The 14675-nt window shown below is 40.6% G+C and overlaps 1 protein-coding gene across 12 annotated transcripts in view; it reads left to right on the forward strand.

Moving 5' to 3' along the window:
• Positions 1-14675, forward strand: part of LOC124303627 (cAMP-specific 3',5'-cyclic phosphodiesterase) — a 276613-nt gene that overhangs the window by 184828 nt on the left and 77110 nt on the right. Inside the window, exons 1-2 of one of the 12 annotated variants that reach the window (XM_046761075.1) lie at positions 1063-2196; positions 8462-8889. The exons of 10 other annotated variants lie outside the window; for them this stretch is intronic. In XM_046761075.1, the coding sequence (XP_046617031.1) occupies positions 8678-8889 (212 nt within the window). In that variant the 5' untranslated portion in view covers positions 1063-2196; positions 8462-8677. Of the gene's footprint in view, positions 1-1062; positions 2197-8461; positions 8890-14675 lie in introns of those variants that run through there. One more of the 12 variants, XM_046761076.1, reaches the window with a different exon arrangement.

Genomic DNA, 14675 nt, shown 5'->3' on the forward strand with positions numbered 1-14675 from the left:
TATATATGATCTTGTATTGATCGAACATTTGTTGGATCAAAAAGTAGGATATTCAGATCGTCAAATTGATTGTTTAATCAACTATGTAATACAGGTCATTGAACTAAATGTTCTGCCGTCTCAACATCCTTGTACTTGTTCAACTAGTTATTCATTGTATAGATAATTATATTTCATTCGGTTCCTGTAACTCGCAATATTGTTGTATTTAATGAATAGTATTTTCTTTACCTCAGAAGTGTTGAGTTCAAAATGGCTTGCTTGGTTATAGACGTACAAAATCAAAAAATTTTCGGTGTTCCGTTTAACGACCTCTATAACCAAGAAAACCATTTTGAACTTTTGTATTTACCTGATATTCACTTCGCCACCCGTAACCACCGGATTTAGTTTACTGAAACCGATCACGTTTGATTCAACAAATTTTTTTCTCTCACTGCACATGTATATATATATATTATAGGGGAGCCTTCTGAACGATTGCGATTGATAATTTTTGCCTGCAGTAGAACAACGCGACAAGACAATCTCGATGAGAAAAAAAAAGTAAAAAAAAAACAACCGACAAAAAGTTAATAGCGGCTAAAATTCATTCATCAAATTTCGATACATATACATCAAGCCAAATTATCCCGGATGGCAATCGGTGCTCGTTATAACTCCGCATTTGCAAGGAGCGAGAGAGCGAGAGAGAGAGAGAGAGAGGGAGAGAGGTCCGTCCACGTGACGACCTCGTCTTCCGTTCCCTCCCCCCCCTTCTTCCCCCTCGATGTTGCGCGTACGCGAAACTAGAAAGTTACCTTCGTGGTCCAGTGGCTCTTCGGAGCGCGGGCGATTTGATTCCCGTTTGCGAAACGGGGGCGCGCGCAGCCGCGTGGAATATCCGGGCTGCGCGGGGCCCGCGAAATGAGCGTTCGTTACGCTCCTGGCACCGGGCGGTAGGAATCGTAAGACAATCGATTTGTTTGTGTTGAACACACACGGGAAACGGCACGCAGTGCCGACACAGCATCGCCGGGCGGCCACTTCCTTACTAGATTTCTCGCTCCTCTCAACCTATGCGTACAAGTATAACGCTTAGTTACGTCTCTCCGGCGTCACGATTAGAGCGGCTCGGGTTGCCGGGATCGAAGCTGCTTCGAACCGCGGTTACACAATTCGAGTCAAGTGTCAAGTGTCAAGTTTGGGGATATTGTGTGTGTATAACGAATATACGCGAAACGGGGCAAACCGATCGTTGTGTCTGCACGACAAATTTTTTATACGATTCGGATCTCCGGTTGGATGTGGCGCGACACGACGTCATAATTTAAACATCCTAAATCGAATTTACACGCGAATCGGTCACAGATCACATGGGATTCGATTGGTACGGGTGGTATGTCTGTGGATGATAAAAGACAAATATGCAAGTATCTTCTACGAGTGAGTGATATGATAAAGCGATACCGATTTTCATCCAGACATTATACCACTTGAATCTGTTTTTGTGCGGATGAACTGCTGCGGTGTAGGATAATATTTTGAACCGTGGTTATGGCGAGAATTCGTATTTGCGACAGACGTTCAACGATCGCTAAAAACGGTGCGCGAAGATAACAATGTAAAGAAGAATTCCAAAGTTTGCAATTTTATCGTGTCCTGGAAACGATGAAATTTTCGCCCTGGCGCATGTTGATTAAAAATAAAATTAAGCTGACGCGATGTAAAGCGAATAATGCTGCCTACTGTTGTTTCCACCTCGTGCAGACGGAAAGTGTGATTAATTACTTGTCGGAGAACGTATATATAAAAACGAGGTTTCTTCTTCTTTCGCAAATATCAAAATTTACATTTGATGTATGCGCGAGGGTGCAAAGCTGTTTGGACCGAGTGAAAATAAACACTACATAATGTGAGAAATCGTTCGCTCCGTGTAAAATTGTGAAATTAAAAGTGTGCGGAGTTTTTGTTTCCTTTCATTTTTTTTCTCATCTCTCTAAGCGTCGGTGAAAACGTGTAATTATTATACGCGCCATGACACTGCATTATCGTATGATAATTATCTTCAAAACCTGCGTATAAGTGGAAATTCCAATTGTAAATTTCTACGTGACCGCGTGGATAAAATACGTGAATAGGTATACGAATAGATATATAACGCGAGTAGCATTAATTGAGCGCGGATCAATTAATTTTGACGACACGAACGGATCGGTAATTATTTACCGGCTATGCCTTGTGTATAACGATGCTGGATAGCCAGGTGCAGTTATTAACATACACACGTTGACATTACAAATTCTCTGTGGCAGAGATTGACGTCATTATGTAAATTATTTGAACAAGTATAGAAGGAGATTCCTAGCCAAATCACAGTGTAATATTAAACGTAATTCAAACATTCAAAGGAATTGATATTGCCGCGTGTTCGAGCGAAATTGATCGTAGATTTGATTCTTCTCTTTAGCCCCCCGCCTTGACCTCTTCTTTTTTCAGTTGACCTGCTTTGTCAGGCCTTATGAGAAGGGTCAAGATAAATTAGTGACTTATTGAATTTTGGATGCTACAGACGAGCGACAGTTTAATCCAATTTCGAACAGCGTTGGGGTAAAATTTTACATCTCAAATGTTTATATACATATATAAATATAGAAACCGAGTTCCCGTTGGCGTGAAATTAGCCCTTAAAGACACTCAGGGAATCAATGAGATTAGCGAAATCGTGAAGATCGTCGGTGCATAAATTAGTCCCGGTCCACTCATATATATATATATAATTATCTAATTGGTTGAAAAACTGTTCAGCATTTTGAATCGCTGTCATAAAACCGTACCTGCTATTCAAGAATCGCAGGTCATCCTTTCCGCGTTCCGATTACGATTGTAAAAATCGGAGTTAAATATTTTTTTTAATTCCACGCTATTTGACAGTCTCAACAAATTCCTCGAGGGTCTGAAATTTTTGTATAAACGCGTCGTCCGACGCTATCGTCGAGTAATTAATTCGTACCTCCGAGTACGATACACCGTTACTATATACCTATAAATAGGTACGTACAGTAGCACTCACCAGTGCAAAGTATTCTAACCTTTCGACACGCTGGAATCGTTTTGCTCATGCACTGTATACGGATTCTTATCTGACTAGTTGTACAAAGGTGTAATATGTGCAATGCAATTCTTACACGGTTGTAAAAATAACCTACACTCGTATCTACACGCAGCTGATTAGAGTCGAGTTGTAAATCCAGATTACATTATATCTTTTTACAGTAGGTATATTGTAGATATAATACAAATGACGCGGTCATTCGTCGCCTCGGCGTTTTGATGCTGCAACGCGTTCCGGGAGAAACAAGAAAAAAGAAAAAAAGAAAAAAACAAAATACAGCTTCATCGGTGAGTTGAGTTGAGAAAGAAAGAAAAAAAAAAGGGGCGAAGAAAGAAAAATAAGAGAAACTAGGACCAGCCGCGAATACAAGCGCCGTTGGAGAGATTTATCTAGCGACTTGACGAATCCCACGTGTTATTCAAATTCCGTACGGCTGTTCCACTAGCTCTGAGTTACACAGCTACGCGTGCATTTGCGGTCGTAAAATTAAAATCGGATATCCATACTGAAAATTGGATGAAAATACGGAGTGTTCTCAGGCGTACGTATATGCCATGTGTATAGGTGTACAGGTATGTACGTATATACATTACGCCTTGTATCCGCGGGAATCGGTTTTTTTTCCGAAGAAGCTCCCTTGTTATAGAAGCAAGCTGTACTCGAATTGTGTCAATCGATCACTGTCTTCGTACTAAGTGAAACGTACCTATTGCGTTTCGTTTAAATTGAACCGGATTATTATATTTTTTTACGCAAAGGGATGGTGTACGTGTGTATATGTATGTACGTGCATACGTATATACGTATATATATATGTATGTATGTGTAAGTAGCGCTGTTGCGCGGAGGGTCGCGATCCCGCCGGGCTGAACTCTACGACGATTTATCACTCCCACGATTTCAGCCTGCTTCTTTTCCTTTCGCATTTCACTTCACTCGTCGCTCTCCTGCAGCAAGTGCTGCGAAGGTGTGTACAGGCCTGTGTGTGCAGGCATGTAACAAGATTCGCGGAACGATTGATGGATCTTTGTATTATACCTGACTGCCTGTTGATTATTATCAGCGAAATTTAACAATATTATGCAGTTCTGTTGTACAACATGTACGATACAGAGATCGAGGATAACAGCGTTCAATCACCCGTGAAAATGACACGCGAAATATGATAATCCGAAAGGTCGCGCCGAGTACAATGTAAACTATTTCTTATAACAACATATTCCTGTCAACAAAAGATATCCTGGAGTAAACGGATTTCTAAGCTCCGGATTTCAAGACTCTCGGGCATTCTCTCGTGTAATCGGACGTATATTTACACACATTGACTGTCCGTATAACGCGTTCCTCGACTTGAGTATAACAATGACGCATCGTAAGTAGGAGTTTTCGTTTGCTTATCGTTGTACATAGTTTGCATGTCGACGGTGTCAAACCGCGAAACAATGCTTCTGCACATATACATGCCGGAGTATGGCTTTTGTATCAACTTGCGGGACCGCGATACGGCCTACTTATTTATTTTTATTCTTTTTCTTTCACCACGCAACAATGTGGAATCCAGTTTACACCGTACGGCTGAAAGCTCGAAGCACTGGCTTCCAACTTTGCTTTCTGTTATTCTGACCGAACTATCGATCTCTTATGCACTTGGCACGCGAACAGTAGACGTAAAGTGAGAGAGTCTTATTACACAATTTCAGAATTTGACTGGATGTAATAGACGTATAAAGAAGCAATTTATCGGTTTTTTATTTTCTGGATGCCGAACCTCGACCGGTAAAAAAAATCCTCAAGTTCTACCAGCCGACTTTTGATACACGCTTAGTGAATAATTTTTCAATTCTTTCACGTCGTATCTTTTCTTTCGAGTATAACGTTGTTTGGCTGGAAAAACCGGCGAATCACAGTCACGTATTAGAAAGATGAAAATGCTTTCGCAATCGCGGTTGATTTTTCCGATGCATTGCGAGCAGCTAATGATAGCTACTTCTCAGAACTGTCTCGACGCAGTGAACTGCACTCTGTCAAACCACGGTGTGCTCGATCACATATACTTCATATTTACTTCTCATATTATATATCATATCGCGTTGCAACGTGATATCGTCACTTCGTCTCACGCTAACAAGGCAAGCCCTTAGGGTCTCTCTGGAAGAGCAAAGATCTTTCATATTAGAAGCCAAGCTTAGAAGAGTTACGTACGTCACTGCTTCGGACACAAGATTATTGAGCCGACCTTTTTTCAGTTTATTCATATGCTTGATACGGCTTCGAAATACGCGTGTTCAGGGAAATCGCCTTTGCAATTAGCCAAAACACGAGCTGCATGAATCGTCTTGTCGAGTGTGGGAGCGAAACTTCCGACCTGATGTTACGAACAAGTGACACAAAATGGTAGGCAAGTGTTAATAAATCGGAACACAAGAACAGGCGCATGAATTGTACCGATACAGTTGTGACATGCGGTTTTATTAGTCGCCGGGATCGGAAGGCTTGAATCTTTGGTTATGCCTTATAATTTATGCATCGATAATGTCAGAACGTGGTGGCACTATCGGTAAGAAATATCTCACGATGACTGAAACAAGACGTCATCTCCGATCCGGTTATCCGAACCGACACCCGCAGTCCGCGTATCTCGGGTAACTAAGACGCGTCGGTTTAAACAAATGATTATTTAAAAGCTGACCTCCATTTTGACAGGACTACATGTTATACGCGTTGGTTCTATTGCCCGGCTACCGAAGCTGCCCCGTAAATGAGCTGTGAATCGAAATAAATCAAATCTGATCAACTTATCGCCGTGTCGTTACACCCCCATGCCACGGTACTTACATCTTTAACCGTATAAATATTTCGCAACAATTTCATTTCGAAAAAGGTACGTAATCAATTTTAAAAGATCCGCGTCGCGTTCTGTCCCCTGCTATAATCATATCGCATACGACGAAGTCGCTCTTTGTTCGCTGTTCGTTTATCAGCGATATTTGTTTAGCACTGATTATACGCGCCATAGGTATGTGCCTCGTTTCGTACCTACGCTCCTGATCAAGCATTCATCGGTTGTTTTTGGAAGAAATAGAAATAGGAATAAAACAGAAGAAAAAAAATATGCATAAAACCAACAACCAAACAATTATTAGGCGATATTAAAACGTGCGTCTACTGTTTTCGTAATTTGAAATCGTTCCAATTAACGCGTTGTAGCTTATCCACGCGGAATATCGCCGGCCCAAGTTTCGTACTAAATTCTGTTTTATTTGCCACAAATGCGGCCAAACGTGGAAGCTGTAAACCTGAATGAATTAACGGACGTTTTTTTATTATTACTATTATTATCATTTTTGTTTTTCACGCTATAAATTTTGGCCCACCGTGATACTTTGACCTCGTTGTTGGAGCTCTGGCCAATGTTCCGTGTACATCAAAGTTAATAACCCACCGTTTATCGTCTGCATTTTTATATTTATGCCAAAATTGTTGCCAGAGGACGAATCGCGACCGCAGCTTCTCTTCGCCAGTTTATCACGGACTTCCAGTTTTCCAAATCGTATAACCATGTTTTATGGTGAACCTCACGCGATGCTCGATCTACCCTGTAGTTCCCACTGGATTTAGATAATATCCTCTGCATTTTGTGGAAGAGATTTGACTTTTCACGTTCTCGATAAATATTTCGTGCTGTTGGAATTCGAAACGAAAAATGCGACCCTGGAGAATCACTCGTGGAATCGATTATTCTCATTCCGGCTTTCGAAAAAATAAATTTTTCTACGAAATTGCAATTAATTTTAGTGAAATTTTCACGGTAACCACGGTTAACTAGTCCCAAATTCAATTAAAACGACAGATAGCTAGTATGTAGGTGCGTACTAGTGCTGTACGATTCAGCCTCATTAGCTGAAAGTTAGCTGGCTAAAGTAATTTGCCGGCCAAAATAGTTGACCGGTAAATCGGCTAGGCCGGCCAGGAATAGATAATCAGTTAATTTTAACCGGCTGAGCCTAAAAATTCAGAAAATCAACAAGCAAATGAATGTTTCACCTTTTGGATTCGAAATTTTAACTAAAATACCTCATAAATAACCGTGTTTAGCACTTAGGAATAGAGAAGTTTTTGTGCGAATCCAATTTTAATATTACTGACTACGGTTGGGAAATAATACGCATTAAGTTATTCGAAAATATGCGGAGCTTGGTAAGTGATTTTGGAAAGTTGACCAAAAACAAGTCTCACGATTTGACAGACGTTAATTTTTATTCTTAGCTTGGCTGATTATTATTGATTGATCAATTTTTCAGGCACCTTGGACAATTGGATGACAATAATTCTGTAATGTGAATATATTAAAACTTATTGCAACCAGTTGCAAGTTCAAATCTCAAAAGTCAAAAATTCATTTGCTTGTTGATTTTGTAACACTTTTATGTCAAGTTTGTTACCTGGCTAACCAATTTGACCGGCAAAGTTTGAGCTAATTAGCCCGGTCAACTGTCTTGAGCGACTAATCCGGCTAAATCGTACAACACTAGTACATACCCGTAAACCTTAGCAAATGAAACTGACGTTACCCCCTCAAGTTTGAAAAATTTTTCGATTTCCTCGGGGGCCTTTCGGCCTCTCGTATCACTTGGGCGATCCGACGTGGAACTCTTAGAAAAGTTTTACTTCTTTCCCTTTGTTCGATTTTGTCATCGGCATAAACTATAACTCTCGTTCTAGCAAATTACGGTCTAAGCCACTCAACTTTATCACTTCTGCATGCTGCCCATCTTCGTCTTCGAATATCAACTATCGTAACTAAGCGATTAAGATTATAGAGATGTCCGTCATACTTCCACCATAAATAACTTTCTTTGTCTGTCAAATAAAGAAGCCGACTTGACTGCGTCAGATTGGTCATGATTTATGTCACCGGACATCGTGAAACAATACAATATACTAAAAATGGACGGCCGTCTCCACCGAGCTTATCAGAGTTGTAATAAACTACCTACACGATTACAGTTTCCTGCGCGTTTTCGCTCACCGTTACGAACTTTTATACGGAAATAAAATTTTATACGTCGATGCCGTGCAGCTCGTAACGATACACCCGTCTTCGCTTGTGTACTGTACTTGTTCGAGTTTTTTTTTTTTATCTCAAGTCACTTTTATTTTTTATATTTCTTATAAGTTTTCAACGAAGGTACAAGCTGTCCACTCATCGACACCGTCGTCGTAATTACGAACTCGAGCTTCGTCTCGCGCATTAATTTATTCAGGATCAACCTTTACGCACCGTCGCTCGGCGTCGGTCATTCTTGTAGTACACGACACGAACTCTCCTCCTTGGAATATCTCCAGCTCATTGTTCTCAAATTTTAGTCACCATCACGATGTTCTTCGAGATAATCGCCACCGTTTTATAATCACTGCGGTCGTCGGGCAGGGAAACACGTATTTAGTGTAAACTGACTACGCGGGTTAATCAAGTGCAAATTGATCATGTTTAATATTGGTGAATCGTGTGCGTTTCGAAATACCGAATAAACACCGAGTGTAATGCCCTGATTAAAGACTTGTGGAAAATCAGTGATCAGTATGATCACGGTATCGTTTCTTCTTTGGACACTGCTCAAGACCCATGAGAATGGAGTGCCCGGTGATATCGAAAATGACGGAATGAGTCGACGCGAATCCCTCGCTAAGGACGCTCGTCGGGACTCGCGGGAAACGTCGGTCAGTCTTCCTGCGGGTCGCCGTCACACCCGTGGTCGACACTCGCGACGATATTACGTGGATCGAAAGAGGAGGTGAGTATTGCTCGTTTAATGAACATCTGAACGGTCATGAATATCCTGCAGCTTATTAGGACCATTAGACATGTAATTTGGGCGATCGGCATCGCCCTCACAAGTACATTCGTTGATCGTCTTACCGAATGTATTGCGGTTGCACATAAAAGAGAAAACTGATTAAAACAAATTCTATAAATTAGTAGGTACCTTATACGTACGCTGCGGGCGAGTTGAGTGAAGAAATTTGAAGTTTAAAACGATCGTTGCATCGGTAGTCTTGACTTTTATTGGTGTTTGTAGGTGACACAGCGAAATACTTGGATTAGCGTCAGCTGTTGGCGATAAGATGAAAAAATAGAAGATAAAACTGCCTGATAATCCGGGAATAATCTCAATTACAGTCGAGGTCGCTGTTATATCAGCCGTTTCGTAAATACCTGAGGCTTCTGACACAGCTCTGTATAACTATCCGACAAATTGTCGCGTGAAAACTATGGTTAATGGTACGTAGTGGTCGATTCGTGGGTGATAAGACAGATTCCACGAAAACAGAGATTCTGTCTTATACGTACATCGATGTCTCCTACCGTGTGTTCTATTCTCGGCAGGGAGATGAATTCGTTGCGGTTGTATACTTCTGCTGGTTGTAAAAAACGCAAGAATATTCTGGTCTTTGTCGGTATAAAAAAAAAAAAAAAAAGAAAGTAAAATGGCATTCGCTAAACGCCGGCCAACCCACAATTTGTTGGTTGACATTAAAAGTTGGCAGCACTCTGAATTTGAGAACAACTCAAAAGTATTGTTCGAACTTTTTATTGAGTAACGCGCTGCTTTCGACTCGACGTATTTACCTGTGTAATTGAATTTCCAAGCCGCGGGACAGTTTTTCAATTTCTTTAACTTTTGAAGTGGAATATATTCTATGGTACGATGTGTAACCGCCTGCCGAATGACGAGAGACTGATGAATATTTAGACAAACGCCGTTTTACATTATAGTTTCGAATTTTTATTACTAGAAGAATCATCGTCTGCGCCTGAAAGATCAAACTTTAGAATTTATTATACATGCGGTATTCAAAGAAGTATATTCAGCTGCGAAGCCTTTTACTTTCGCCCACGAATCTCTTGCGTAACGGGGAGGAGAGAACGAATTAAACCCGCTGACGTCACGTTGATTCTGACACAATTACACTCAACGGTCATTTAAATAATGCGTAGAGTCGGGTGATTAAAATTTTAATTGCAAATTAATCCTCGCTCGGGTCAATGCATCGATGATTATCACAGACATCTTTTCAATTTCAATCGACTTCTGGTAACACTTGACTGAAAGCTATTAAACCCATACCGACATACGACTCCCCGCTGAAGTGACTAACAGGGTGCGTGTTTTACCATTATCTGGCTAAAATCCGACCCGGTACTAGTTGCAATTAACCCCGTTTGATTACACAGATTTGGTCTACGTGAGATTTAATTATTCGGCAATTATCCAACCAGTTCATGTAGGTACGTGAAAATAAATTCCAAACTGACCGGACAATACGTCAAAGTCCTAGTGAGCGGCGAGTGGCGATATTTTGCACGTATTTAACTTTTGCCATTCGCAATTCCTCGCTCGGTGAACAAATTTTCATCGTTTATTTCATTCGATTTGTTTACCCCCATAACTCAGAGAGTTTAGGGTATCAGGATGCGCCTTTACGTTAATACCGATGATTTATGTTTCCAAATACTTTGCGACAACATATTAATTACCATGCAAATATACTCGGCAAACCTTGTCTGCAATAAATTAACAGATAACACTTTCGGGACCAGAACGAACAAAAGATCAGAGCCAAAAAATCCTTGTTCTCGTAAGAATACTGTTGAAATAAAAAAAGAAAGTTGTAAATATTTGTGAAAATTGTTAGAAATAGTTTAGTGTAGCTGTACGTTTGTAAATTTTATTTGATCCTAGAATTTACAGCGCAAGGCAGCAATATAGCTTATACTACTGCTTATTACTTATCACATGTTCGTGTAAAAGTTTTTTACACCTTAAAGCGTGAAGTTGTTGAAAACTAGTTAAAATTTTCTCGTCTTTTTCTCGAGCGCAAGTAAAAGACGAACGAACACACGTACACAAAGTACCCTGACTTGTTTTTCGCGATGACGTGTATACCCAATTAAATACGGCTCTGGAATTCTCTGTACTTTTTTACTGGCGCCCGAGTGTGATGAACTCGGAAAGTAATAATAGTCATCCGAGCATCAGCCCAGCCCACGAATGCAAACAAAGTCGAGATACAAAGAACCAACCGACACAGCGGCCGAGACAGCCAGTCAAAATTCATAACCTCGGGCTTAATACGCCGCTCGGATAATCCGATCTTTGAGCAAGTTGGAGAGACTCGAGTACTTTGCCGAGATTAATTCAACCATGGTATACAGCGGCGGAAGAAGCCGACCGAATGCCTTAAGGGGGCGTCCTGGTCGATTTCGACGTTTTCGTACGGAGCTTTCCACGTCAACACTTGCTAAACGGTTGACCGTGACATTTTTAATTTTAGAAAGGATTTTTTCTACGTTGGTACGACCCCTGAAAAGCTTCCAAGACTTTCCTCAAGTTTTTTCAATCACTTGTCTTTACCCTATGATTTTTTAAGCCCGCCTCAAAAACACCCGAATTGATTTTTATGAAACAGGAAATAAAGCATTTGGTTACCGAACTGAAACATTTTCATGCAAGATTCAGAGTGGGACCTTGTTTCGTTCTTTTTTTTTTTTTTTTATGTATCGTAACGTTCTGTGACGTTGCAAAAATTAATAAGGATTCGCGAGCTTATTTAATGAGACAAATTGAAGGCGCAAACAAAATGTCGTGAAAAAGCTTTAACAGCAGAGAATGTGTTTCTAGTTTAAAGTCTGAAACAAGACTGTTTTTACAATAATGTTGGTTGACGCAGCAACCTTATTCGTTTTAAAGACATAAGAGGTTTGTAAACTTCTTTTATCTACGATGACTACTAGATCATTAAAAGGGGGGTAAGACGGGTGATTCCACGCTTTGTAACAGTATTTTAATCGCTCCTTTTTCTATTTTCACACCTGTTAAAAATCTATTGTAATACATACCGCATCTCCGATTTGATTACTGATTTTTTAAATAGTACCTCCAGTTCTGAAACACACTCACGATGTTTTCCAACTTTTTTTCCCACACCTTTTGTGCCATTATTTTATAGAAAATGAGTTTTAAACAGAACTTTGAAACAAAATCGTGAATACGTGAACTTTGAAATTTGGAGATACTCGTATATACGTCGACATCGAAATCGACCAAGGCAACGCAGATATTGGAAAGTGAAAATCCTCACCGCACAATCGTACCGAATTTGTACGCACATACGTACGTACATGAAAATTCCAAAAGTGGAAGCGGCTTTTTTACACACCGCAGTGAAACATTATACCGCTGTTCAATCGAATTAAACGATGAAAATCGTCGATCCCAACGTTAATTCTCCCAATCGCCTGCGGATTACGCCTTCGATGGGCCAGCGCGTTATTGCAGGACACCGAGCCACGGTTATCACGTTCCCTGGGATATTATCGTTAAGACGAGCGTTCGAACTTTAAAACTGATAAACGCCGCTCCAATTTTTGCCGCTATATTTCAACGCCTAACAGCTCTAACGGGCTTAGAGGCTCCGCCAATAAGGTTAGGGGTTTACAACGTGGCGTGCCGGCAAGGTAAACTCTCTCTGATCTAGGTATAAGGTAAGTACTTCGACGAGTGCAAGGTCTCGCTCTGCTGCCGTGCTGCACCTGTAAAAGCTACTATCAATCCGATCCTATTTCGGGGTTTAATTTTGTGCAACGAGGACGCCGGTTCTCTCATTGCAACGTTATTCGCATCCTGCAGGTTTTCGCTGTCGGCTTTGACACTGAAACATATTGTTCGAACTTGGTTTTGTTTACGGAGAATACATCGCGCCTACGACCGTATTTGTCTACTACCCGGAAGCTTTGGGTGTGAAAATAAGTTTTCGAACTGTTGTTTAATTATGCACATATTCATGGTGGTATTGGGGGAGCATAACACTCGGGGAGCTTCGAATCGTGAATTCATGGCGCAAAGGGGTAGTTCTTGACACAAATCCGTTGGCCCTGAAGCCGTTCAAGTGATAAACACCGTTAACAACTGGAAGGCACGCAACTGCCAGCTTGATCGGTGCATCGGATACACGGAGGTGGAAAAAGAGTTTATTTACCGTTAACGAAGTTATGTATTATATATTTGACGAAATAAATGTTTCGTTATTATTGTCAGATTTTAGTTGATCCAGATATGATTTGTCATCTATTAACAAATTTTTATTGATCATTGTTTGGCTCGACTAAAAATTTATAATAATAACGAGACATTTGTTTTACCTTATCCAAATATAATTTTGTTAACAGTAAAGAAAACTCTTCTCTCAGTGATAATCGCATATGATTGGAGTACCTAAAATCGACTTGTTTGATCAATCGTTTTCTGGTGCGGTTATGCTGCATATGCTGCGTAGATCAGATTTGCATTTTATTGCAATTACGATGCCGTTAGTTTTTGAATTTCAACGATTTCACCTCGTGAATTTCGAATACTCACTCTCCAGCCTTTCTTCTCGAACGTGATTTACCGAATACATTATATTACGTAAATAAATGTAAGTTTGATTTTCAATGAGGCGTAGATACAAACTTAGGCTTCCTGATACCTGACGTAATGCCACCGCGTAGGCAAAGTGAGGAAAACGCTTCAACTTCTACGCGCTGTACTCGTTTCAATTGAAACCAACGAGTTGAAAACTGATATTTACTCGCTTATATCACAAGCGTTACCGCAACGCGAATGGGTAATTAATTATTGAAAGATCGTCGTCGTGATTAGAAAAAATTTTCAATCATGCGGACTTTACATGGATTACGGTAGATTCCGAGAAAACGAGCATCAAAAATGTATAAATTATCTCGTATTAGTAACTAGAGGCTATTTCTTTACTCGTCGTTTATTGTGCCATTCGATCAAAGCTTAAGGACATTAAACATTATCACGACTCGATGAAACGTTTTCAAAATTAATTACGAATGGAACATCGCGTAAGACACTACAGTAAATATTGTAATACTGCGACGGTTAGAAACACTAAATACGTAGTTCCTCTGAATGTGTTTCAGCTGTTTTTCCATTCAAATAAAGTGTCAAATTATAGCTGAGCTGTTTCTCTCGAGTTGTCGAAGTTATACTTTACCGGAACTTCCGACAGGCGAAATTGACGAGGCGGCTACTGACGCGAGCATCTTCGGCGAGAAAAACAGACTATTACTCGTAAGGAGGAGCGACGTGAATCGATTACACGCATGTTTCGGTAAGGAATTCATAACGAGATTGCATCGAAAGCGTAGGGACCGTGGAGGGAACAGGTAACATGGGTAATTCCGAAATCGCGTGCCTCTCTGAGAAATCGAGTAGCAGGTAACTAAGTTGTGTTCGGTTACAAGCTTATCACGCCGGACATACGTGCACCTCTTGGTGAAAATAGGCGTGTAACGGATTATACTCACGGTGTAATAACTCGATTCTACAATAAGGGGGGAATTGCAACGGGAACGCATGTATCATAAATTTGTCGAATAACGTTTAAGCCAAGTGTCACCAACTTGTTGATTACACCAGATACCTCTGGTCGCTTATCTCCACGTGGTTTCGGTAGCTAGATAATGCAAGTAGATACCGATCATTGAGGAAAACCTCGCGTGGCGGTGCTG

The sequence above is a fragment of the Neodiprion virginianus genome, chromosome 4 (assembly GCF_021901495.1).
Source record: "Neodiprion virginianus isolate iyNeoVirg1 chromosome 4, iyNeoVirg1.1, whole genome shotgun sequence".
Classification (NCBI taxonomy): Eukaryota; Metazoa; Arthropoda; class Insecta; order Hymenoptera; family Diprionidae; genus Neodiprion; species Neodiprion virginianus.